This window comes from Haliotis rufescens, unplaced genomic scaffold (genome assembly GCF_023055435.1).
Source record: "Haliotis rufescens isolate VD_foot unplaced genomic scaffold, xgHalRufe1.0.p SCAF_21, whole genome shotgun sequence".
NCBI lineage: Eukaryota > Metazoa > Mollusca > Gastropoda > Lepetellida > Haliotidae > Haliotis > Haliotis rufescens.
Genome location: NW_025963902.1, coordinates 4,257,955 through 4,284,739, shown reverse-complemented (window position 1 = coordinate 4,284,739; position 26,785 = coordinate 4,257,955). Strand labels below are relative to the sequence as shown.

General features: G+C 42.6%; 1 protein-coding gene across 4 annotated transcripts in view; it reads left to right on the top strand.

Moving 5' to 3' along the window:
- LOC124133390 (phosphorylase b kinase gamma catalytic chain, skeletal muscle/heart isoform-like) overlaps nt 1–26,785 on the top strand; it is a 53,529-nt gene that overhangs the window by 14,664 nt on the left and 12,080 nt on the right. For 3 of the 4 annotated variants that reach the window (XM_046497789.2, XM_048401133.1, XM_046497788.2), the window contains exons 2-4: nt 46–236; nt 17,849–18,024; nt 19,824–19,878. In XM_046497789.2, the coding sequence (XP_046353745.1) occupies nt 142–236; nt 17,849–18,024; nt 19,824–19,878 (326 nt within the window). In that variant the 5' untranslated portion in view covers nt 46–141. Of the gene's footprint in view, nt 1–45; nt 237–9,831; nt 10,506–17,848; nt 18,025–19,823; nt 19,879–26,785 lie in introns of those variants that run through there. The other variant, XM_046497790.2, reaches the window with a different exon arrangement.

Below are 26,785 nucleotides of genomic sequence, written 5' to 3'. Positions count from 1 at the left end.
ATTTATTGTTTTTTTGGTGTCTCACCCTGTCATTGTGTGTTCCAGATGCAGGACCCGTGTAGGGACACCTTAGTGACACCTTAGTGACACCTATAGCTCCAGCTTGTATCAGCAGTTAGACAGCTCCCTCCCTCATCCACGATGACACAAAGCGATGACCTTGACCCTGACTTGCCCTCCCAGGACAAGGCCAAAGAGTTCTATGCCAAGTATGAGCCCAAAGAAGTTCTGGGAAAGTAAGTCGTAACATTTTGGTATTTATTTTTTTTATTTATGAAAAATATATGATGTTAAGCCTTAAGGATGTCTCGCTTGGTACAGAGAGGAATCTTTGATTGTGTTGGAAGAATTCTATTTTTTGTTGGAATTCTCAATTTTGTTAACTTGACATGTTATTATTGAAGGCCATTGCTAATTGTTAAGAATGATTCTTAAATTTGATTTTTATCAGTTTTTAGATGATCATATAAAAAACTGTTTTTCCTAGAACATGGAAAAAAACAAAAAAATTAAACGTTAGACAGTTCAAAAACTACAGTCAACTACGTTTATAACGAACACGTTTATAACTACGTTTATAACAAACACGCTTATAACGAACTGGGGGATATAACGAACTGTTGGTTTTTTTGTCATTTGCTGCGTATATGCTTATAAAGGACTACTGTTATAACAAACTAAAATTAATGGGCCCTCTGAGTTTATTACAACTGTAGTTTATATATCAGACCTGTGTAGTTTAGTTCTATGTGAACCTTGAAAAGGACAATAAATATTATGAGGTTACTGTTTTACCCACTTTAGTAGCTATTTGAAACAAATGTTAAGAAATGACATAGATTTAGAAAATATGTCAATGGTTGGTTGATGATATGTAGTTTTATTCCACACACCCTTGACATGTGTCTGCATATCATGACGTGTTTGTAGTCCACTGCTACAGTAATCTGCTTGCTGCAGTAGGAGTGAGCAGTGATTATCACATGTTGTTGAGAAGAGTTCCATTGTTACCATGGTTACTCATCAAAGTTTTTGATAGGCCGTCAAAGTTTGGGCGGGAATTATCTTGCCAAGATGGATGCTACTGACGAAGAACGTTTTGCTGTTGTTATGAGTATTTTGTGTATTGCCATGTTGAGAAGGTGGCATCGGGGTGGGCAAGGGCATGTTTGGTCCCGAGAATGGCTGCTTGTTGTTGGATCAAATCAATTAATTCTTCCAACATCTCGTCAGTCCAAAATAGTTGGCTCATTTTGACTTGACTCTTTGCACTTCCGGTTGAAAAGGGGTAAATGTTCCTTGCAGTCTGATTGGCTAAATTGAATGAAGGTCATCAAACTTTGATCAAAGTTTGATGAGAAATAGGATCGGTTTCTATTCCATCAAAGTCATTCAAAAACTTTGTCAAAATGGACTTTAACTAAGTTCTTGTGAGATTTTTTGATAGTGTAACGGGGGCTTAAAGTATCGTTGTGTCAAGTGTGTTGTAAACAGTTCCTGTCATTTGGCTTTTGTAGTTTGTTTGTTTGTTTGTTGTTTAACACCGCACTAAGCGATATTCCAGCTCTATGACAGTGGTCTGTAAATGATCAAGTCTGGATGAGACAATCCTGTGATTGACATCATGAGCATTAATCTAAGTAATTGGGATACGATGACATGCATCAACCAAGTCAGGGAACCTGACCACCCAATCCTGTTTGTCGCCTCTTACGATAAGCATAGTCGCCTCTTATGACAAGCATGGGTTGCTGAAGACAACTTAAACAGAATTTTTTGTTTCTATCAAAACTATATTTTTTCAGAGACTAAGCGCTAGTCTATAAGCCTGCAGCCTATGTTGGTTGTAAGAGGCAATTGAATGAATCGGATGATCAGATTTGCTGACTTGTATAATGGTTGAATGTGTGTTGGGGAACATTGCTAATTATAACAATCATTGGATTGTCTGATCCAGATTCTAATTTGTTACAGGCCTCCGTCATATAGTTGGAATAATGTTCCGTACAGAGTTCAACAACAAACAAACTCAGGGGATGATAAGTATTAGGGCCGAAGTTAGACTCCATATTCGATTCAATTTGCTGATTTGGGCATCAATATCATTGACTGAGTCTTTGATGGCCATTTAGAAGTTGGAAGAAAATGAAGACGTGAAACTATTATGGATAACTTCTTTATGTAACAAATGTTATATTTGGGATAACTCTTTTTAGTGAAGTACAACTTCTAGTACTTTCTTGGGTTGAGTCCATTCCGGTATTCGTACACCACACTCCTAGAGTGAGGCACCTAATCGCCAGCACAGAAAGCAATCTAACCCACTCAGGTGACTCAGCCATCGAGGCTTTCACATATATTGTGGGTTAGATCACTGACTTTGTGTGCTGGCAATGAGGTGCCTCTCTCTAAGAGTGGGGGTTCGAATCTCGGATGGGACGTAACCTAATAAAGTACTAGAATTCATGCTTTACTATGAAAATGTTATCCCAAATATAAAATATGTTACCTTTGACCACTTTCTAAATGGCATTGTGTATTCATAACTTGTGTATTGTTTGTAACAACGTCTTGTGGCAACGTCTTGCACCAGTATTCATTTGATGAAGGGGCAAAAGGTAGTTCTGAAATGTTGTTACAAACTGATTGGCTTGTTTTGGGGTTATCTATCTCAGCAAATTTTTTATTTACATGATTAACCCAATTAAGAATGAAATATTGGCTCATACCATGTAGACCACAGACCAAGGCAAAGTGAACATGTGGGAGTAAACATCAAATTAGGGTCAGACAATATACACTAGTCCAAGGTCAAGGTTACAGGTTGGATTATCAGTCAACAAATTGTCAGTGACATGCACTGCTGTCAGTAAACATGCGGACATGCAGAGACCTTTGACCCTGTTGACCATGTTGGCCAGTCCAGTCTGTGGGGTGAGATAGGGACATGACGGAGCAGCCAAATCCGAGGAGGACACCATGGTATTCTTCAGAACGTGTGTTGGTGTTACCGGAAATATATCTCAGCGTTCCCGTTTACCGGTAATTACCAGTTTTTTACCAGTTAACTTTGGCTTGGACCGGTAATTCATGTGACTGCCAGTCCCTGTGGACCGGCAAATAAAGTATCTTATATAAATCGTTGTTGTTGAACAAAACATTGGTGATATTCATATAAGTACATTTTTCAAACAAAGTCAGCTTGTCTGTTGCCATCAGGGTTTCCCCTTGTCTATTTCTAGTTAAATATCCATTTGTGGCGACTTTGTCTCAAAATATTAAAAAAGAGAGAGAAAATTGTGACTGAAGTTTGTGTGAATGACATAAAGATCTAACTAAGTTACTTCAGAGATGACATCTTTGCACTGAGCATGATGTTGAAAGAATTAAAACTAAATAATTTTCATACATTTTTTTTATTTGTTGAAAGTTGGGACTGGCAAAAGTTGGGGGGGACTGGTAATTTTGAGAGTTGCCTGTCCACAAGGACTGGCAGTTTCAAAAGCCAGCGGGAACACGGTATCTAGATCTGCTCAAAGGGACTTATGGGATTGCGTGGATCGATGCTCATGTTGTCAATCACTGGATTGTCTGGTCGAGACATGATTACTTACAGACCTCCGTCATATAGCTGGAATATTGCTGAGTTAAACAACAAATAAACAAAACCTACTCAAAGGCTGATATTTGGCTCCAAGTCTGCAGCAAATGACAGTCAAAATTCTAATGTGAATAACAAACCTCAGAATTAACGAAAATAAGAACAGAATAAAATTCCAGTTTTTAACAACATCATGATTGTTTCCCAGTATGCCTGCTAACATGGCTAAGGGCACTTAGTTTGGAATCGTGGGTAAAGCTGTGGTTGCTGATCATCCATCATCATCTTCACTGTAGGACTTTATACCATGGGGTTCACTTCTACTCTCTTATGGTACAATACAGTAGCAGTCTGTGACTTAATTAATCTGAAGCAGAGGCTATTAAAATTGTGTTCGGTCAGGTGGGCTCAGCCTCTAACTGTTCAGGGACACAGGTGGCCCAGTTGTCTAAGGTACAATTCGCTGTGCAGAGTTGCGTCCCTTGGGCACGCCAGAAACCTATGATTGTGGGTTTGAATCCTGGTTTGGCCTGGCTATGTTTCTAGGTTTGTCAGCACCATACCCGTGCTCGTGGGTTTCACAGAAGTGGTAAACGTCTGAGACCTGCATCACTTCGGGCTTTCCTCCCACATTAAGCTGACACGCCGCGATATAACTGGAATACTGTTCAAAGCGGCATTGGACCAAACTCACTCACTGGCAACTGATGGTCCATGTCAAAGCACGTAAAAATACTGAAAATGATATGAAGTTTGGACGAGAAGACTTAAAAAGATTTGGCAATAGTTTCCAACGGACTATACAACTTTATACTGCAGTCATAGCATTATGAATGCTCCTACAGACAAATGACTAAGTGTATGTAAAATAATGGATTTCACTAAATTTTACTTTGTATCGAAAATATTTGCTTGATAGCTGTCTTGTCTCTTTAGTCACAAAGTGGGGCACCGACGGCCGTGATACGCTATGCAGAGTCGCGTCCCTTGGGCACGCCAGAAATCTAACAGTGTGGGTTCGAATCCCGGTTCGCCCCGATTATGTTTTTAGGTTTGTCAGCACCATACCCGTGCTCGTGGGTTTCACAGAAGTGGTAAACGTCTGAGACCTGCATCACTTCGGGCTTTCCTCCCACATTAAGCTGACACGCTGCGATATAACTGGAATACTGTTCAAAGCGGCATTGGACCAAACTCACTCACTGGCAACTGATGGTCCATGTCAAAGCACGTAAAAATACTGAAAATGATATGAAGTTTGGACGAGAAGACTTAAAAAGATTTGGCAATAGTTTCCAACGGACTATACAACTTTATACTGCAGTCATAGCATTATGAATGCTCCCACAGACAAATGACTAAGTGTATGTAAAATAATGGATTTCACTAAATTTTACTTTGTATCGAAAATATTTGCTTGATAGCTGTCTTGTCTCTTTAGTCACAAAGTGGGGCACCGACGGCCGTGATACGCTATGCAGAGTCGCGTCCCTTGGGCACGCCAGAAATCTAACAGTGTGGGTTCGAATCCCGGTTCGCCCCGATTATGTTTTTAGGTTTGTCAGCACCATACCTGTGCTCATGGGTTTCACAGAAGTGGTAAACGTCTGAGACCTGCATCACTTCGGGCTTTCCTCCCACATTAAGCTGACACGCCGTGATATAACTGGAATATTGTAAAAAGCGGCGTTAAACCCAACTCACTCAATTAGTCACAAAGTAGCCAAATTTTGACAGTTACTTTTCGTATTTGGGCCACTTTGATTTAAGAATCTACTGGTCTTCATTAATGTTTACTGAAGTTTGTCTAGTGGACCAACATGCAGCGTTAGAAATTAGCACTAGTCCTATAGTCCTTACCAAACTGCCCAATAGTAAAGGTATCCTAAGGACTAGTAGAAATTGGCCCATTTTAAGGGTTTTGCTATATGTAATCTTTATAAGGACTAGTGGACGAAAACTGCTAGTTTCTAACCCTGACATGGTTGTCTAGTGGACCAACATGGCTGTCTAGTGGACCAACATGGCTGTCTAGTGGACCAGTGTATTTATCAATGGACCAGCCTACTGCTTTCACTTCTGACTGAATATTGTAAAGAAATCACAAAAAATATTTGAAATTGGATTTCCCCCTCAAAAGTCAGGCCTTTGGCATGTTGAGTTATCATTCTGTTGTCATTAACTGTGAAATCCCAAGCAGTGGTCTTTTGTTGTGTTCTTGAATAGATGTGATTAGAGATTAATTGTAGATCAGGCAATTAGGCATGTCAACATGGTCAGGTAATCTTATTTCACACCTGTTGACTGGCTGACCCCAGCTCAGTTGCCCGAGGATACATCCGTGCAACAACACACCTGTCTGACAACACACCTGTCTGACAACACACCTGTCTGACCACAGTGTGGGGCTTGATTAACCTTATCTTGACCATAGGACACAGGCTTGGCCGACGGTGCGTAGTAGCCGACATTATGATAACAACCGATATGTCCTTGTATGGCATTCCTGTAGATGATTGATAGAGGTGGGAACGTCTCTAACCGTAAGGCTGATTATAACCAGAGGCTGTTTACCAGAACCATCGACCCGTGTTGAAAACCTATTTGATGGCCTGGTAAAGATTTTTAAAAAGTACAGTGAAAAAAAATGTGAAAAACGTCTCTTTGACTTGCAGTGGGGAGGTGTGGTGGTCGTTCACCCCACTGGGTTTGAATTCCCACCTGGGTGCCATCTATATTGCACTATATTTCCACACCATACAGGGGATTGCTCAAAACCTTTCATTATTAATTCCCCAATCAGTGGAACAGCTCACTTGATCGATTCTCACAGGAAGTATACTATCCAAGCTGCCTGTGAGATACCAGAAGGTTTAAAGACATTGCCATCTCATCCTACTGGCTACCCATTCACTGCTGGGTGAACAGAGGCACGTTTGACCTTGGTCTATTTGTGTATGATCAATACAAGTGTTGTAGTCACTTCTGGTGGTCTTGTCTTGTTCTCTTGACACAATTGCCTGGGGGTCGGCCTTCATCTTGCAGCAGGGGCGGTCGGGTAGCCTTGTGGTTAAAGCGTTCACTCGTCACGCCGAAGACCCTGGTTCGATTCCCGACATGGGTACAATGTGTGAATCCCTTTTTTGGTGTCCCCCGCCCGTGATATTGCTGGAATATTGCTAAAAGCGGCGTAAAACCATACTCACTCACTCACTCACTCATCTTGCAGCAACTGTGTCAGTACCTGAGTGACTCTTGTTTCTTCAGGGGCGGTGGGGTAGCCTACTAGTTAAAGCGTTCGCTCGTCACGTCGAAAACCTGAGTTCGATTCCCGACATGGGTACAATGTGTGAAGCCCATTTCTGGTGTCCCTGCCATGATATTGCTGTAATATTGCTAAAAGTGGCATAAAACTAAACTCACTCACTCACTCATCATATTGGTGATGATCTTGGTGACGAGTAGTCCGTGGCCATCTTTGTCGTGATTGTGGGGGAAAGTAGATCCAACATCACTACAGTTAACGTCAGAGGTAAGGGCAACTCTACAAGACGGTGGTGTCCCCTGCTGTGATATTGCTGGAATATTTCTAAAAGCGGCGTAAAACCACACTTTCTTGTGTAGCGCTGGATATACATGCAACCTTCAAAGCAGATCTTCATTCCACCACGATTGTTCTTGGTACATTCCATGATTCTAACTAATACCGTAGACATTTCATTTTTATTTATTCACAACATTATAACAATATGTATGTATATATCTGATATATGGTATATATATAATTTCAAATATACAAATATGCCTCATGTGATTGAAAACTTTGTATTAATATTTGATAATTAGTTTTTGGTCACCTAATCATCAAGAATTCTACCTGTATATTAGGGCTGCAACGAATACACAATGAGGCGAATACAATTCGTATCACGAATATAGGGTAACGAATACGAATATTAATTCACGAATACAATAACAAGTCAGCAGCTGAAGTATTATTTGTTATATTCAGTGAAACATTAACAACATAAATTATTTGACATGATTGTTAATTATAGATATATTATACATTTAGATACTGCACTTATCCAGGTGCTAGTATCTGCTCAAATGCGACAATGACCAGTGACCACAATACTGTCAAATTATATATTATAAGAGTGTTGTCTTTAAAGAAATCTATGTTCTTATAGATATTTTTAGGTACAGGGTATGTGAATGGACATGCTTGCATATTCATAAATATTCGATTCTAGTGGCCACAAATAACGAATTCAATTCATGAATGGATACAGTTCGATTCACCGAATACATGAGTGAATCGTAACAGCCCTACTGTATATATGTATATATATATGGTGATACTTTAATTTCAAATTTTCAAATATGCCTCTCGTGATTGAATTTTTTTTATTAATATTTAATAAGTAGTTTTTGGTCACTTAAACATCAAGAATTCTACCTGTTTATGTATATATATGGTGACACATTAATTTCAAATATACAAATTTGCCTCACGTGAATGAAAACTTTATAAATATTTAATAATTAATTTTTGATCACCTAAACATTCTACTTTGGACTAGACATGTATGAACATGATGAAGATGGGTTACAGCCGATTGACAAGAGATTATCTAATCTGTCTAGTGATTAGTTCCTGGTATGGTCCTGCTCACCAGGATGCACACTGAGTGACGTCATGCCGTCTATTCATATCGTGGTGTCATTTAAACTTACCAGAATAACAATATCAGTCACCTTCCCAGAGCTATTTAAATACATGAAGGAGTTCATGCTATCAAAGTGGATGACGGAACTGCGTTGTTGTCCTAGCGCCTCCTTCATTGCCGTGCTCAGCAAAATGAGGCCATACTTATATTTTTTGGTTTACGTGTCAGTGGAATGAACCAGAAGATTCTGATTTGAAGGAGATTTTTCTTCTTTATTTTTACATTTCTGACACTTGTTATTGGATGGATTATTGGCTTGATCCAAAACACAGCTACCAAAGGAAAAACAAAAGTTGACCATTTCAAACAAATATAATTAAGTGCATAGTTTAGTCTCTGAGCACTGCCCATATATTAGGAACAGGATAAACACTTCTGCTGATGGGCCTTGCTCACGCTACGATCATAGGTCTGTGTTAACGTTTGTGCGTTATGGTCAACTCAGTGTTCAAGATCTCTTAGTGGAAACCTTGATACTTATTCCTCAAAAGATACTTAAAAAAACTTAGTTTTTGCTTTGCTGATCAACCGGGGATCCAAACAATGTCAAATAAAATACATGATTCAATTTTACCATTCATCTTTGCCATTCAACTTCTCAATTCAATTTCATCATTCAACTTCATCATTCAATTTCATCATTCAACTTCATCATTCAACGTCACCATTCAGCTTCTCAATTCAACTTAACCATCCCACTTCACCACTCAATTTCATCATTCAACTTCTCAATTCAATTTCACCATTCAATTTCATCATTCAACTTCTCAATTCAATTTCATCATTCAATTTCATCATTTAACTTCTCAATTCAATTTCATCATTCAACTTCACCATCCAACTTCTCAATTCAACTTCACCATCCCACTTCGCCATTCAATTCCATCATTCAATTTCACCATTCACTTCATGATCATGATTATTCTACCAAGTCAACACAGACATGATTAGTAAACAAGTCGTACGAAATGCATAAGCACCACTCCAGTCATACATACAATCAAAAACAAAAACACAGTGAAGGTACAGTGTCTGCTTGTTTCAGTCGTCCCCAGTAATTAAGCTTCACAAGATTCATTGTCAAACTTTTAATGTTCAAATCTTTTTTATTTTGGTATTGACCCACCCCAGGTAACCGGCTAATCCGTAAACCATACGGTTGTTAGACAGGGCCTAACTGACTAATGAGGTTAATGTTCAACACTTGGGCTTGGTATTAAATACCCATTGTTAGACTACACGTCATATATTGACAAGGATACCAACTGGCAACAACTAGATCTGTTGTGGAGGGTAAATATATCAAACACATGTCAGCTCTGATTACAAACAGTCAGCCTTCTGTTTAGTCAATACTGCTTGGGGAATGACCAACTAGATATTAATAGCTTTCCTTATTAAGACAGGGGGAATTATTGTTTCAATAATACTGCTTATATGTGGTATATAAGGCCAGTGCTTCAGTTCTCATGCATCATTCAGTGCAGACCTATATGATATACGAACGTGGTGTGTTTCTCATATGTGGAATACATATGTAATTCATAATTACTGGTTTCAAATGATACATGCAGGGAGAATATATGTTCCAACAAGCTGTGTGTTTGTCTATGTGTTAAACTTTCTCATACATATTGATAAAGACGTCATGCTGAAACCTCAAACCTGTAATTGATGCCAGGAGGTAAATCTAATCAGGTGTGACCTCAGGTGACAGGTGTGAAAGTATTGCTAGTATGAGTATTAAGTATTGACTGTCACTTGATACAGGAAGTGCTTGCATTCAGACAGTGGGTCTGGATCAGAGAAACATGTTCACCTGGACTAAGAGAAGACTAGGACTTCTGGCTGGGATTCTATACATGTTTCATCACTGTCTTATCTGATTAAACAGTCACAGGTTGAGGCAAGGATTTGACGTTTGTGCATCCGGTGAACTTGACAACCTTGTTTGAGTTATGGTTGTCTGAAGGAATAGTTTAGCTGGATATGACAGGATCCTGGTTCGGACATTCTGTGATGTGATGGAACTTGGATTAGGATAATTCTGGATTGGATGATTTTGCCACATTGTTAGAGGGAGAGGCTGGCATCATGGGGATGGTGGATGTGTGTGTGTCCGAGTTCACTGCTCACCAGGACAAGTTCGTTCTGGAGGAGGTGATTGGCAGGTGAGTTGGCTCCTCCAGGAGAAGGGGCATTGATTGGGGGAAATAATCACTGTTGGTCTGCTGGTCACTGTGACCTGAGACTGGTCGACTTTGTCAGGTTTCATATCATTCACTTTCTAGGACATTCACTTTCTTAGACATTCACTTTCTAGGACATTGGCTGATTGTCGTGCAAAATGTCCTAAAGATGTATTTTGCAATTTGATAGTAATATAGAAGAATGTCTCATCAAACGGTGGTGGAATTATGTCAATGTCCTGTTGCCTTTTGTCTCTTGACAATTTTGGATTATATATTTATTGGAATATTTTTTGTGAATATTATTGAGTCTGGATGATGATTGACATTTGTTCTGGACATGTTTGTAAAACCAATTTCTTTTTACCACGGAACTGTTGTTAAGTTTTAACACTTTATTAAGAATATTGCGTTGTGAGATCTGAATGGGACGGAGACATCTGAGTTTTGACAATTATTTGCCAGGGTTTTTTGTTGTTTTTTTTTGGTTTTTTTGTGGGATCGGGTGGAGTTTGTTTTGCGAACGTTATTGGTTGTTTTTGAGTGTGTCATTTTGCATGTTTTGTGTTTTAGCAACAGCAAAGTACTTAAATACTTCAAAACACTTAGCATCTTTAGCATGACTAGTGAAGAGTCAATGGGTCATCAATTACACTCAGTCAGAGATTATAAAGCTCATTAAAATATAAACTACTTGTCTATATTGAGCCACCTAGCCAATCTGCAGTCCCAGCCAGCTTGATTGAAGTGTTTGAAACTCATATTGGTTTGTCAGCTGACCCCCTACAGGGGCTTGATTGTCTCTACATGCCCCTACTGGAGCCCTACTGGAGCCCTACAGGGACTTGGTTGTCTCTACATGCCCCTACTGGAGCCCTACTGGAGCCCTACAGGGACTTGGTTGTCTCTACATGCCCCTACTGGAGCCCTACTAGAGCCCTACAGGGACTTGATTGTCTCTACATGCCCCTACTGGAGCCCTACTAGAGCCCTACAGGGACTTGGTTGTCTCTACATGCCCCTACTGGAGCCCTACTGGAGCCCTACAGGGACTTGGTTGTCTCTACATGCCCCTACTGGAGCCCTACTGGAGCCCTACAGGGACTTGGTTGTCTCTACATGCCCCTACTGGAGCCCTACTGGAGCCCTACAGGGACTTGGTTGTCTCTACATGCCCCTACTGGAGCCCTACTGGAGCCCTACAGGGACTTGGTTGTCTCTACATGCCCCTGCTGGAGCCCTTCAGGGACTTGGTTGTCTCTACATGCCCCTACTGGAGCCCTACTAGACCCCTACAGGGGCTTGATTGTCTCTACATGCCCCTACTGGAGCCCTACTGGAGCCCTACAGGGACTTGGTTGTCTCTACATGCCCCTACTGGAGCCCTACTGGAGCCCTACAGGGACTTGGTTGTATCTACATGCCCCTACTGGAGCCCTACTGGAGCCCTACTAGAGCCCTACAGGGACTTGATTGTCTCTACATGCCCCTACTGGAGCCCTACTGGAGCCCTACTAGAGCCCTACAGGGACTTGGTTGTCTCTACATGCCCCTACTGGAGCCCTACTAGAGCCCTACAGGGACTTGGTTGTCTCTACATGCCCCTACTGGAGCCCTACTGGAGCCCTACAGGGACTTGGTTGTCTCTACATGCCCCTTCTGGGGCCCTACTGGAGCCCTACTGGGACTTGGTTGTCTCTACATGCCCCTACTGGAGCCCTACTGGAGCCCTACTAGAGCCCTACTAGAGCCCTACAGGGACTTGGTTGTATCTACATGCCCCTACTGGGGCCCTACTGGAGCCCTACAGGGACTTGATTGTCTCTACATGCCCCTACTGGAGCCCTACAGGGACTTGGTTGTCTCTACATGCCCCTACTGGAGCCCTACTGGAGCCCTACTGGAGCCCTACAGGTACTTGGTTGTCTCTACATGCCCCTACTGGAGCCCTACTGGAGCCCTACTGGAGCCCTACAGGGACTTGATTGTCTCTACATGCCCCTACTGGAGCCCTACTGGAGCCCTACAGGGACTTGGTTGTCCCTACATGCCCCTACTGGAGCCCTACAGGGACTTGGTTGTCTCTACATGCCCCTACTGGAGCCCTACTGGAGCCCTACAGGGGCTTGGTTCTTTGTCAAACATGCTTACCCTTTTTGTGAACACCTGGTGTCATCACTGGTTTTCAGTGATCCGGGGACACGGGTGACCCAGTCGTCTAAGGCGCTGCGATTCGCTGTGCCCCTTGGGCACACCAGAAACCTATGATTGTGGGTTCGAATCCCGGTTCGCCCCGATTATGTTTCTAGGTTTGTCAGCACCATACCCGTGCTCGTGGGTTTCACCAAAGTGGTAAACGTCTGAGACCTGCATCACTTCGGGCTTTGCTCCCACATTAAGCTGACACGCCGCGATATGACTGGAATACTGTTAAAAGCGGCGTAAAACCCAACTCACTCACTCACTCAATTTCATTGATCCATTCTTATATTCTTCATCGGTATTTTGCCTTTTACACCCAATGGAATCGGTTTAAGATAATCAGGACTGGTTATTCTCTGGCATTGACTTTATAAATTTCAACAACTTCAAATAATTTTGCTCTGGCAGTGCTCAAGCCTTATTCCCCTACAAACTTTTCTTTGACATGATTTCGTGAACATAATTCTGTTATTTGTCAGTTTCTGTTTACTTTGTGTTGAAACTTCTTTGGATGAAGGCTTAATGTCAGATTCTCAGTGATGGAAAATGCTGCAGGAGAAAACAGTCACCGTGGTGAATTATTGAAATACATGTATGCAGTACAAATGTTCTCACTCCATCCCAGCTGGGACACTGAACTACTATGGGAGCTATGTAAACAGTGGGAGGAAAGTCGGTTAAGTATCTAGGTCAAGTATCTAGGTCAAGTCATCTGGTGTGAGCCAGTCAAGTGTGTTTATAGTTTGGCTCAGTTTATATGTACTGCTGCCTCCATGCTGAGTGAGGCACCAGTCACAGGGCTGATAACATTGATCCTAGGTTGATGTAATTCACAGTGGGGACAAACTTTCAATTCCTGGCAGTTTTGATGTTTCAGTGTTTGATGGAGAGCTGTTGGCTGATCTGAATACAAATTGATCCAGTGTCACTGACACCAGAAGTGCTAGGCAATAGCTAGGCAATAATAAATGATTCCACTTCATCCCCACCTGCTGCACATCCAAACACTTAGCCTCATGTGCTGCAGATGGAGACATTCACTTTGTGTGATTCCTTGTTTCTTAAGGGACCAGTTCAAAAGTTTTATGTCTGATAAAATACATAATTGGGGGTGGGGGTGAGGTGTTGAAAATTGCCCCGGAAGTGAGGTGAGGTGAAATGGGGTTTAACGTTGCGTCCAAGATTATTGCGACGTGCATGCGGGATCGATGCTCATATCAATCACTGGATTGTCTGGTCCAGAGTCGATTATTTACAGACCGCCATCATATAGCTGGAATATTGCTGAGTGCAGCGTTAAACAACAAACCAACCAACATATGTTCATATCAGACTATGTTGAGACTTGCATCACTTTCCTTTCACATTAAGCTGACACGTCATGATTTAACTGAAATACTGAAAGCGGTGTTGATAGCAATCAGTTCACAGGAGACTTAATTTGGGGTACTTTATTAACCAATATACTATCAAATAATTTTTTCCATTTTTGAACTATAATTGCTTTGGGATATCTCATCCTTTGAAATATATTCTTTGCAATGCAGCCCTCTATTTGGCAACCATTTAGTTCACCATTTCAATCAGAACTTACTTTAATAGTAGGCACACATGAGTTACCATAGTTATCATGGTTACCGTAGTTACCATGCAGTTGCCAAATTCTTCATTTTGCGATTTTGGTCTTCAAAATATGATCCTAGCCCTGTAAAGTAACATGTTTGATGTTTGACTGGATAATGATGATATTGAAGTTCACTCGTTGAGAAACTGTTGACAGTTAAAGGGGGACGGAGGCTCAAGCGTTGTTGTTGTTGTTGTTATTATTATTATTATTAGCCTGTTGACTTCCTAGTAAAGACTGGAATCGTGAGACCTGTTGCAAGTACTGCAGTGATGTCTAGTGCCGTCTACACCTCATCTGCATACATGCTCAGACTCAACACTGTACCCACTGCTTGATCAGTTTGGGGCATTGATTCCTGCTGCCTCTGTACGCCGGTCTTAACACATGATCCAGATGTGTCCGAGGCGAGACTTAGTGCTTTAAAACTTGAGACGGCATTCCAGGAGAACTTGTTGAATCAGGTGAAGTAGGAAGTGTGTTTGTAGGGCTGTATGGATCTCGGTCAATCTATGTAACTCGGTGGATGGCGTCTATTTATCAATCGCTGTTGTGTAACACTGCTGTGGGTCCCGGGACAAAACACCTGATACAGTACAGCCTCATTCATACTCTCATTGTCTGACATTATTTTATACATATGTGTGGTGTTTGCTATTTTATACATGTGTGGTGTTTGCTATTTTATACACATGTGTGGTGTTTGCTATTTTCTGTGTTGAATAAATCCTGCTACCAGCAATGACGGTGGTTGGTGTGAATGACTGACTGCCTATCACATGTACAGCCACAGTAAGTCGTGCTGGCAGTGGTCATACAGTAGTCATACAGTGGTCATTCAGTCATACAGTGGTCATACAGCCATAGTGGTCATACAGTCAGTGGTCATTCAGTCATTGTGGTCATACAGTCACAGTGGTCATACAGTCATAGTGGTCATTCAGTCATACAGCCATAGTGGTCATACAGCCATAGTGGTCATACAGTCATACAGTGGTCATACAGCCATAGTGGTCATACAGTCACAGTGGTCATACAGCCATAGTGGTCATACAATCACAGTGGTCATACAGTCATAGTGGTCATAGTGGTCATTCAGTCATAGTGGTCATACAGTCATAGTGGTCATACAGTCATAGTGGTCATACAGTCATACAGTGGTCATACAGCCATAGTGGTCATACAGTCACAGTGGTCATACAGTCATAGTGGTCATACAGTCATAGTGGTCATACAGTCATAGTGGTCATACAGTCAAAGTGGTCATAGTGGTCATACAGTCACAGTGGTCATACAGTCATAGTGGTCATTCAGTCATACAGTAGTCATACAGCCATAGTGGTCATACAGTCAGTGGTCATTCAGTCAAAGTGGTCATACAGTCACAGTGGTCATACAGTCATAGTGGTCATACAGTCATACAGTGGTCATACAGCCATAGTGGTTGTACAGTCATAGTGGTCATACAGTCATACAGTGGTCATACAGTCATAGTGGTCATACAGTCATAGTGGTCATAGTCATACAGTGGTCATACAGTCATAGTGGTCATACAGTCACAGTGGTCATACAGTCATAGTGGTCATTCAGTCATACAGTGGTCATACAGCCATAGTGGTCATACAGCCATAGTGGTCATACAGTCTGGTGGTCATACAGTCACAGTGGTCATACAGTCACAGTGGTCATACAGTCATAGTGGTCATACAGTCACAGTGGTCATACAGTCACAGTGGTCATTCAGTCATACAGTGGTCATACAGCCATAGTGGTCATACAGCCATAGTGGTCATACAGTCACAGTGGTCATACAGTCATAGTGGTCATACAGTCACAGTGGTCATACAGTCATCATGGTCATACAGTCACAGTGGTCAAAATACAGTCATAGTGGTCATACAGTCACAGTGGTCATACAGTCATAGTGGGCATACAGTCACAGTGGTCATACAGTCACAGTGGTCATTCAGTCATACAGTGGCCATACAGTCATAGTGGTCATACAGTCACAGTGGTCATACAGTCATTTAGTGGTCATACAGTCACAGTGGTCATACAGTCATCATTGTCATTCAGTCATACAGTGGTCATACAGTCATAGTGGTCATACAGTCATAGTGGTCATGCAGTCATAGTGGTCATACAGTCATAGTGGTCATGCAGTCATAGTGGTCATACAGTCACAGTGGTCATGCAGTCATAGTGGTCATGCAGTCATAGTGGTCATACAGTCATAGTGGTCATGCAGTCATAGTGGTCATACAGTCATAGTGGTCATACAGTCATCATTGTAATTCAGTCATACAGTGGTCATACAGTCATAGTGGTCATACAGTCATAGTGGTCATGCAGTCATAGTGGTCATACAGTCACAGTGGTCATGCAGTCATAGTGGTCATACAGTCACAGTGGTCATGCAGTCATAGTGGTCATACAGTCATAGTGGTCATACAGTCATAGTGGTCATGCAGTCATAGTGGTCATACAGTCATAGTGGTCATACAGTCATCATTGTCATTCAGTCATACAGTGGTCATACAGTCATAGTGGTCATACAGTCATAGTGGTCATGCAGTCATAGTGGTCATACAGTCATAGTGGTCATACAGTCATAGTGGTCATACAGTCATAGTGGCCATGCAGTCATAGTGGTCATACAGTCATATAGCTGGAATATTTCATTGAGATTTTGATCTTTTCAATACATATTACATCATGCATCTATCTTTTCTTTCCAATATAAAATACAAGATCAGCGTACTGGACACTTATCTATCGTCCTGTATCAACTGATTGGGTCTCATCTTGGTGCAGCATTGAACAAAAACAAAAAACAAATCATTTACCGGTGATTACAGAAGAGCTCAGGTGTTTATTGTTAAGCTCTGCATTCGGGAATATTCCAGCTATATGACGGCGGGCTGTAACTAATCCAGTGATTGACATCATGATCATTGATCTACTCAATAGGGATACAGTGACATGCATCAACCAAGTCAGCGAGTGTGACCACCGATCCATAAACAACATGGCAACTTCCATGCCGAATTCGTTCAATTGCAGAATTTGCAGAGCATGTGTACTGTCAACTGGGCGTTGACATATATTTTCCAAATCTGTTCTTGTTTTTAATGAAGGTGCTCACGTGATCTGATGCACTTCGCATGGTGAAACGCATTTTATTACACTAAAGATCTTTATTAATGGTGAGTTCATCTTGACTGGGCACCACCATTTTATTTGAAGCAAATGCAAGTGATATGAAAGGTTGAACCTGATAGGTCGGTTTAAGGGACTTAGAAGGGACATAAATTGAAATAGACACTGATGGAGTTACAATCAAGCGCAGAAAGTCCAGCCAAATTCGGCAAAGGTGGAAACTAGACTTTTAGAGTCAGTTAACTCCCTTGCCTCGGGAAAATGATGACTAGCAGAATGCTGACTGGGCATTTGAAAACATTGACTCACTCATTCACTACTGCAACCTGTATGTTTCAAGGGGTGTGTCGAGCACGGTGCGGCGGTGTGTGGAGAAGGCATCAGGGACAGAGTACGCCGTCAAGATCATCGACATCAGTGGGGAGAAGGGTGAGGAACACCAGGTGGAGCAGCTGAGGCGAGACACCTCCCGCGAGATCAACATCCTGCGCATGTGTGCCGGACACCCACATATCAGTAAGTCCATTGTCACAGTGCCGGACACCCACATATCAGTAAGTTCATTGTCACAGTGCCGGACACCCACATGTCAGTAAGTCCATTGTCACAGTGCCGGACACCCACATATCAGTAAGTTCATTGTCACAGTGCCGGACACCCACATGTCAGTAAGTCCATTGTCACAGTGCCGGACACCCACATATCAGTAAGTTCATTGTCACAGTGCCGGACACCCACATGTCAGTAAGTCCATGGTCACAGTGCCGGACACCCCCATATCAGTAAGTCAATTGTCACAGTGCCAGACACCTACATATCAGTAAGTCAATTGTCACAGTGCCAGACACCTACATATCAGTAAGTCAATTGTCACAGTGCCAGACACCTACATATCAGTAAGTCAATTGTCACAGTGCCGGACACCCCCATATCAGTAAGTCCATGGTCACAGTGCCGGACACCCACATATCAGTAAGTTCATTGTCACAGTGCCGGACACCCCCATATCAGTAAGTCCATGGTCACAGTGCCGGACACCCACATATCAGTAAGTTCATTGTCACAGTGCCGGACACCCAAATATCAGTAAGTCCATTGTCACAGTGATGGACACCCAAATATCAGTAAGTCCATTGTCACAGTGATGGACACAAACATATCAGAACGTACATTGTCACGGACACCCACATATCAGAACGTACATTGTCACGGACACCCACATATCAGAACGTACATTGTCACAGACACCCACATATCACGTGAATCAGAACGTACATTGTCACGGACACCCACATATCACATGTATCAGAACGTACATTGTCACGGACACCCACATATCAGAACGTACATTGTCACAGACACCCACATATCACATGTATCAGAACGTACATTGTCACGGACACCCACATATCAGAACGTACATTGTCACGGACATCCACATATCACATGTATCAGAACGTACATTGTCACGGACACCCACATATCAGAACGTACATTGTCACGGACACCCACATATCAGAACGTACATTGTCACGGACACCCACATATCACATGTATCAGAACGTACATTGTCACGGACACCCACATATCAGAACGTACATTGTCACGGACACCAACATATCACATGTATCAGAACGTACATTGTCACGGACACCCACATATCAGAACGTACATTGTCACGGACACCCACATATCAGAACGTACATTGTCACGGACACCCACATATCAGAACGTACATTGTCACGGACACCCACATATCAGAACGTACATTGTCACGGACACCCACATATCAGAACGTACATTGTCACAGACACCCACATATCAGAATGTACATTGTCGAACTCACACAAAAATATTCACATCTATTCTGTGCCAATCTTCTTACAACAATGTGTGGGTGGGCTGACAGTTGTTTAAGTTGAAGAAGTGTGCTGCCCCCAGAGTTATAGCCTGATGACATCTAGAATGCTTACATCATTTAACTATACCATCTCGGGGGGGATTGCTGATGTATATGGTGGCATCTAGTAACAGGGGCTATTATATTTCATAGCCCCAGCAGAGCTGATTGAATTTTTTTATTATGAATATGACTTTTAAAAAACATCCAATGTAATATAGATTTATGGAACAGATATTGTCTATCAGCTTTTAAGACATATGCTATCAGTATGCATTTTCTGAAGCAAAATTGTATTTTAGATGCTAAGAACCAGGCTAAGAACCATTTAAGAATGCAGAACGTACTGTAGTTGAAATATGGCCATTGCATTAACCAGAATGATCCTGTACATGTCATATTTGTTTCGTTTCAGTTGAGCTCCATGACGTGTTTGAAACACCAACATTCATCTTCCTGGTGTTTGAATTGTAAGTATTTGTCATCAGACTACTGTATTCACTGAGTGTCGGACTTTTATGTAGGATGGCTGCAGAGAAACGTAGTGCTCTTATTTTTTAACATAGGCTTAAGACATTCGTAGCGCTAAGATACTTTGTTGACAATCCAGTGGCTGATGTGAGCAACTGGGCACAAAGACATTTTATCAATAACGTCACCGAGGATTTTAAATCTGTCGCAGGCTAACACGGGAAAAAAGCATATTTTTTTTATAGGCTAATTCAATGTTTTTTCTCATGAGTTGAGAAAAGTGATATTTTCATTGCAGTGAACATAACACTTAATATTTCACTGCAGTGAACATAACACTTTGACGGAACTGTTGTGGTACAAGAGTTACCTCCCCGCAAATTGTCTCCCTTTATCAGAAGTGTCTCGCCCATAAACAAACTGTGAATTCCCTTTTTATGTTAGTTCCACATTAGGAAGGAAAAATTATGAGAGACAGTCATTTGTGGAGTTAATATCTCTTCCTGCCATTTGTTATTCTCTTGAAAATGTTTCGTTGTAATCCTATTTCTCATTTAACTCGTCAATCGAGACTGTTCGTTTTGCACAGCACCATTTTTGTTACTTGCATGTATTCTTTCATTTCCAATATGGATTGTATGTAATCTGAAGATCACATGACTGGTCGATTAAGCCTCATAAACCCCTAATGACAAGTATCATTGCATATGCTTCAGACCATGTCTCTGTCCAATAAGGTTGAGAAATTGTTGCAGTGGAAATTCTTATTCAAAAGAAGTCCAGAGCTCCAGATAACTTTTGAACAATTTAGTTTTTACTTGTCGGTTTCTATTTTAATTGGTTTCTTACATTTTTCATTGGGTAACCAATATTTTTTCACTCATATATTCATCACTCTTCATGGTTTTTCCAAAAATGAGTAAACATTTTGAGATTTAAAAAAAATGAGACTATGTTTTAGATGTATATAACAGTTCTAAATATAGGCTTGACTAGGAAAGTAAATTAGCTCGTAATTGTGTTTCGGAAATTAGATCCGTTGTATGCATGCTGAAAAAGCTTCATTAGGTATTTACACATGCTGTTTTTATACATTTGAGTTTTTCATATAATGCATGCGTTGCTGTACGCAAGTTAATTGAAAGTAATTGGGCTTTGAATATTTTGGGGGTTATTTTACGCAGATATGCAGCCTATCTGTAGCTCCGGTAGTCTATCCTATACCGTGAAGGTCTAGCATGTAGTGAGCTATGTAAGATGGGGATGCCGTAGTCAGGGCAATCATTATGAAACATCACAGTCATTTGTGAACCATGCAAGTATGCTGGAGAACTGCTGGGCAGGTATACAGGGACTGTCTAGGCTTGCTGCAGTCACTGTCAGTAGAAATGTCCAAATGGGAATTAAAAACTTCCATTTTCATGAAAGTATATTTATAACTGATGTCTGTCTGTCTGTCTGTTTGTTGTTTAACGCCGCACTTAGCAATATTCAAGCTATATGACGGCGGTCTGTAAATAATCGAGTCTGGACCAGACAATCCAGTGATTGACATCATTAGCATTGATCCATGCAATTGGGATCAATGACATGCATCAACCAAGTCGCCTCTTACCACAAGCATTGTCACCTTTTGTGGCAAGCATGGGTTGCTGAAAAATCTATTCTACCCCGGATCTTCACGTGTCTTATAACTGAAGTAAAGACTTTGTCAAGGTGACTTGTATTCTACTGATAACAGAACCAAAAAAAGAAAAGGCTTAATTTAACATTATTGTATTTAATGTTAAAATTACAACACAAAGTTAAAAGTTGAAAACTTTTAAAAATCCCAATTTTGAACAAAGTAACTATTTTTTCCCAAAGTCATTTTCCCAATCCTAGATAAATCCCTGGTACCGTATTCGACGTAATAAGCGCCACGCACTAATAAACGCCCACGGTGATTTTGCTAATATATTGACGAGTGAACAATCCCAATTAGCACCCCATCGGATTGATCAATGTACACAAGACTTATTTATTCGCGTATAATACGCACTCATATGTTATATGCACCCTTAATTATAGGCAATTAAATTCTGGAAAAATATATATGTTGATATAAACATTTCAGGCTGTCAGCATGAACCCGAAATTTATCTTTCAACTCTGTTGTTTTTTTCACCAGAATAATATTCTAATAAGAGCCCCCTTTTTCTAATTTTGAGAGCGCCCTGGGCGCTTATTACGTCGAATACGGTATATGCTTTGTTTGGCGTATTGTTCTACAATGTTCTATGTGTGCTCTTTGTTTTGACATGAACAGTGAGTGCATCAATCAAACCTATAAAATGATACACAGCCATTGCAGATCAACCCAATCATATTGGTGATATCTGAGGAATGTCAGGTGGACTATTTTAAGTAATTAAAGTTAGGGTCACCTTGCCACATGATATGGACTCTGTAACAAACCCCTGTGTGTGTCAGTAGTGTACTGCCTATCAAGCTGACTGATCTTGGCTTGGAGCCAGGAGGAAGCTATTGTGTAAGGGGGAAATTTATCATTCCATCAGAGGTGGCGGAGCGTTGTGCGGGAAAAACTGCACATGCAGGGTTCAGGGTCGCTGTTACCCTCCTCACTGCACATGTAGGTTTCAGGGTCGCTGTTACCCTCCTCACTGCACATGCAGGTTTCAGGGTCGCTGTTACCCTCCTAACTGTACATGTAGGGTTCAGGGTCGCTGTTACCCTCCTAACTGTACATGTAGGTTTCAGGGTCGCTGTTACCCTCCTCACTGCACATGTAGGTTTCAGGGTCGCTGTTACCCTCCTCACTGCACATGTAGGTTTCAGGGTCGCTGTTACCCTCCTCACTGCACATGTAGGTTTCAGGGTCGCTGTTACCCTCCTCACTGCACATGTAGGTTTCAGGGTTGCTGTTACCCTCCTCACTGCACATGTAGGTTTCAGGGTCGCTGTTACCCTCCTCACTGCACATGCAGGTTTCAGGGTTGCTGTTACCCTCCTCACTGTACATGTAGGTTTCAGGGTCGCTGTTACCCTCCTAACTGCACTCCTCACTGCACTCCTCACTGCACTACTGGAGTGGAATGCAGTCACTGCCCTACCCCTAGCCTGGCCCTTTATACAGGAAGTACGGTACCTGACATCCCCTTTCTCTACTGGAGTGGAATGCAGTCACTGCCCTACCCCTAGCCTGGCCCTTTATACAGGAAGTACGGTACCTGACTTCCCCTTTCTCTACTGGAGTGGAATGCAGTCACTGCCCTACCCCTAGCCTGACCCTTTATACAGGAAGTACAGTACCTGACATCCCCTTTCTCTACTGGAGTGGAATGCAGTCACTGCCCTACCCCTAGCCTGGCCCTTTATACAGGAAGTACGGTACCTGACATCCCCTTTCTCTACTGGAGTGGAATGCAGTCACTGCCCTACCCCTAGCCTGACCCTTTATACAGGAAGTACGGTACCTGACTTCCCCTTTCTCTACTGGAGTGGAATGCAGTCACTGCCCTACCCCTAGCCTGGCCCTTTATACAGGAAGTACGGTACCTGACATCCCCTTTACTGGAGTGGAATGCAGTCACTGCCCTACCCCTAGCCTGGCCCTTTATACAGGAAGTACAGTACCTGACATCCCCTTTCTCTACTGGAGTGGAATGCAGTCACTGCCCTACCCCTAGCCTGACCTTTTATACAGGAAGTACGGTACCTGACATCCCCTTTACTGGAGTGGAATGCAGTCACTGCCCTACCCCTAGCCTGGCCCTTTATACAGGAAGTACGGTACCTGACATCCCCTTTCTCTACTGGAGTGGAATGCAGTCACTGCCCTACCCCTAGCCTGGCCCTTTATACAGGAAGTACGGTACCTGACATCCCCTTTCTCTACTGGAGTGGAATGCAGTCACTGCCCTACCCCTAGCCTGGCCCTTTATACAGGAAGTACGGTACCTGACATCCCCTTTCTCTACTGGAGTGGAATGCAGTCACTGCCCTACCCCTAGCCTGGCCCTTTATACAGGAAGTACGGTACCTGACTTCCCCTTTCTCTACTGGAGTGGAATGCAGTCACTGCCCTACCCCTAGCCTGGCCCTTTATACAGGAAGTACGGTACCTGACATCCCCTTTACTGGAGTGGAATGCAGTCACTGCCCTACCCCTAGCCTGGCCCTTTATACAGGAAGTACAGTACCTGACTTCCCCTTTCTCTACTGGAGTGGAATGCAGTCACTGCCCTACCCCTAGCCTGACCCTTTATACAGGAAGTACAGTACCTGACTTCCCCTTTCTCTACTGGAGTGGAATGCAGTCACTGCCCTACCCCTAGCCTGGCCCTTTATACAGGAAGTACGGTACCTGACATCCCCTTTCTCTACTGGAGTGGAATGCAGTCACTGCCCTACCCCTAGCCTGGCCCTTTATACAGGAAGTACGGTACCTGACTTCCCCTTTCTCTACTGGAGTGGAATGCAGTCACTGCCCTACCCCTAGCCTGGCCCTTTATACAGGAAGTACGGTACCTGACATCCCCTTTACTGGGGTGGAATGCAGTCACTGCCCTACCCCTAGCCTGGCCCTTTATACAGGAAGTACAGTACCTGACTTCCCCTTTCTCTACTGGAGTGGAATGCAGTCACTGCCCTACCCCTAGCCTGACCCTTTATACAGGAAGTACAGTACCTGACTTCCCCTTTCTCTACTGGAGTGGAATGCAGTCACTGCCCTACCCCTAGCCTGACCCTTTATACAGGAAGTACGGTACCTGAGATCCCCTTTCTCCACTGGAGTGGAATGCAGACACTGCCCTACCCCTAGCCTGGCCCTTTATACAGGAAGTACAGTACCTGACATCCCCTTTACTGGAGTGGAATGCAGTCACTGCCCTACCCCTAGCCTGGCCCTTTATACAGGAAGTACGGTACCTGAGATCCCCTTGCTCCACTGGAGTGGAATGCAGTCACTGCCCTACCCCTAGCCTGGCCCTTTATACAGGAAGTACGGTACCTGAGATCCCCTTTCTCTACTGGAGTGGAATGCAGTCACTGCCCTACCCCTAGCCTGACCCTTTATAAAGGAAGTACGGTACCTGACATCCCCTTTACTGGAGTGGAATGCAGTCACTGCCCTACCCCTAGCCTGGCCCTTTATACAGGAAGTACGGTACCTGACTTCCCCTTTCTCCACTGGAGTGGAATGCAGTCACTGCCCTACCCCTAGCCTGGCCCTTTATACAGGAAGTACGGTACCTGACTTCCCCTTTCTCTACTGGAGTGGAATGCAGTCACTGCCCTACCCCTAGCCTGACCCTTTATACAGGAAGTACAGTACCTGACTTCCCCTTTCTCCACTGGAGTGGAATGCAGTCACTGCCCTACCCCTAGCCTGGCCCTTTATACAGGAAGTACGGTACCTGACTTCCCCTTTCTCCACTGGAGTGGAATGCAGTCAATTCAGGAGGCAGATGTCTCATCTTGTATAGTCATCAGTGGGACTGTGCCACATCCTTGCTGACATGACTGTTCATTGACTAGTCGTCACTACTGATACACACATCAACCAACAAGCAGTCTGGGCTTTGTGTACATGTGTTACAACGTTTGGCAGATGTCGTAAGTAGGGTGTCTCTTTCATTCTGTAAAAATAGACCGCCTCCGTGGTCTTGTGGTAGAGCGTCCGCCCGGAGAGCGGAAGGTCCAGGGTTCGATCCCGGGCCGCGTCATACAAAAAGACGTTAAAAGATTGTACTTGTTGTTACCCTGTCTGGCGCTCGGCATTAAGGGGCTAAAACAAGGACTGGTCGGCTCGGAGTCAGTATACTGTGTCTGAGTGGGGTATTCATGTTAAACTGCGGCATGGTATCTCAGTGAGCTAGCACTATAAATCGGCATCAGTCTGGACTAGTACAAGCAGCCACACACACAAATACACGTGCACGCACGTCGCTATATAAGTGCAATAATCTTGGACGCGACGTTAAACCCAATTTCACCTCACCTCACCTCACCTCATTCTGTAAATAGCTGGTGTCTGGTTATTGGTACTTAACCGACTTTTAAACTGACGAAATAAATATTACCGCTTAACAGCAATGTTTGAAAAAATCTAACCCTTTTAGAAATGAACTCGGCTAACAATGATGTTCTGTTTTAATAAAGATATACAGAGTGACATCTCTTTTTATTTGTAATGAATTAATTTGCTAAAAATAGGAGGTGTAGTGTTTTCTCTGGTTCTCTGGCAAGAAATAAAAGAAACAGTAAGAAAACATGAGATATCTGATAGTGAAACAATACAGTGTGTTGCAGTAGACAAAGGAATGTGGTCAGAATGGGTGAGAGAAGGAACATGTGCAGCAAAGACAAAACTAAGTCATGATATCTAAAATTGAACAAACTTAACATCATATGTGTAGTTGCAGGTTCAATTCCGTAATGATATCCAGGATATCTACTTTATTGGTCCTGTTATCAGTTAAAAATAAGTCACCTCTACAAAACCGAAATGTTGGTAACCTTTGGTTTGAACTTTAACAACATGATTTAGGAAATTTTTAATTCCAATTTGGGAATTGACATTGGTTGCAGATATGGGCTAAATAACGGCCTCTGAGGTGGTTAGATAATTCCCTGGTGTAAGATACCCAGTTTTCTGTTTGTTTGTTGTTTAACGCCGCACTCAGCAATATTCCAGCTATATGACAGCGGTCTGTAAATAATCAAGTCTGTCAGACAATCCAGTGATTGATATCATGAGCACTGATCTACAGGTTTGGGATACGATGACATGCATCAATAAAGTCAGCGAGCCTGACCACCCGAGACTGCCTCCGTGGTCTAATGGTAGAGCATCCACCCAGAGAGCGGAAGGTCCAGGGTTTGATCTCCGACCGCGTCATA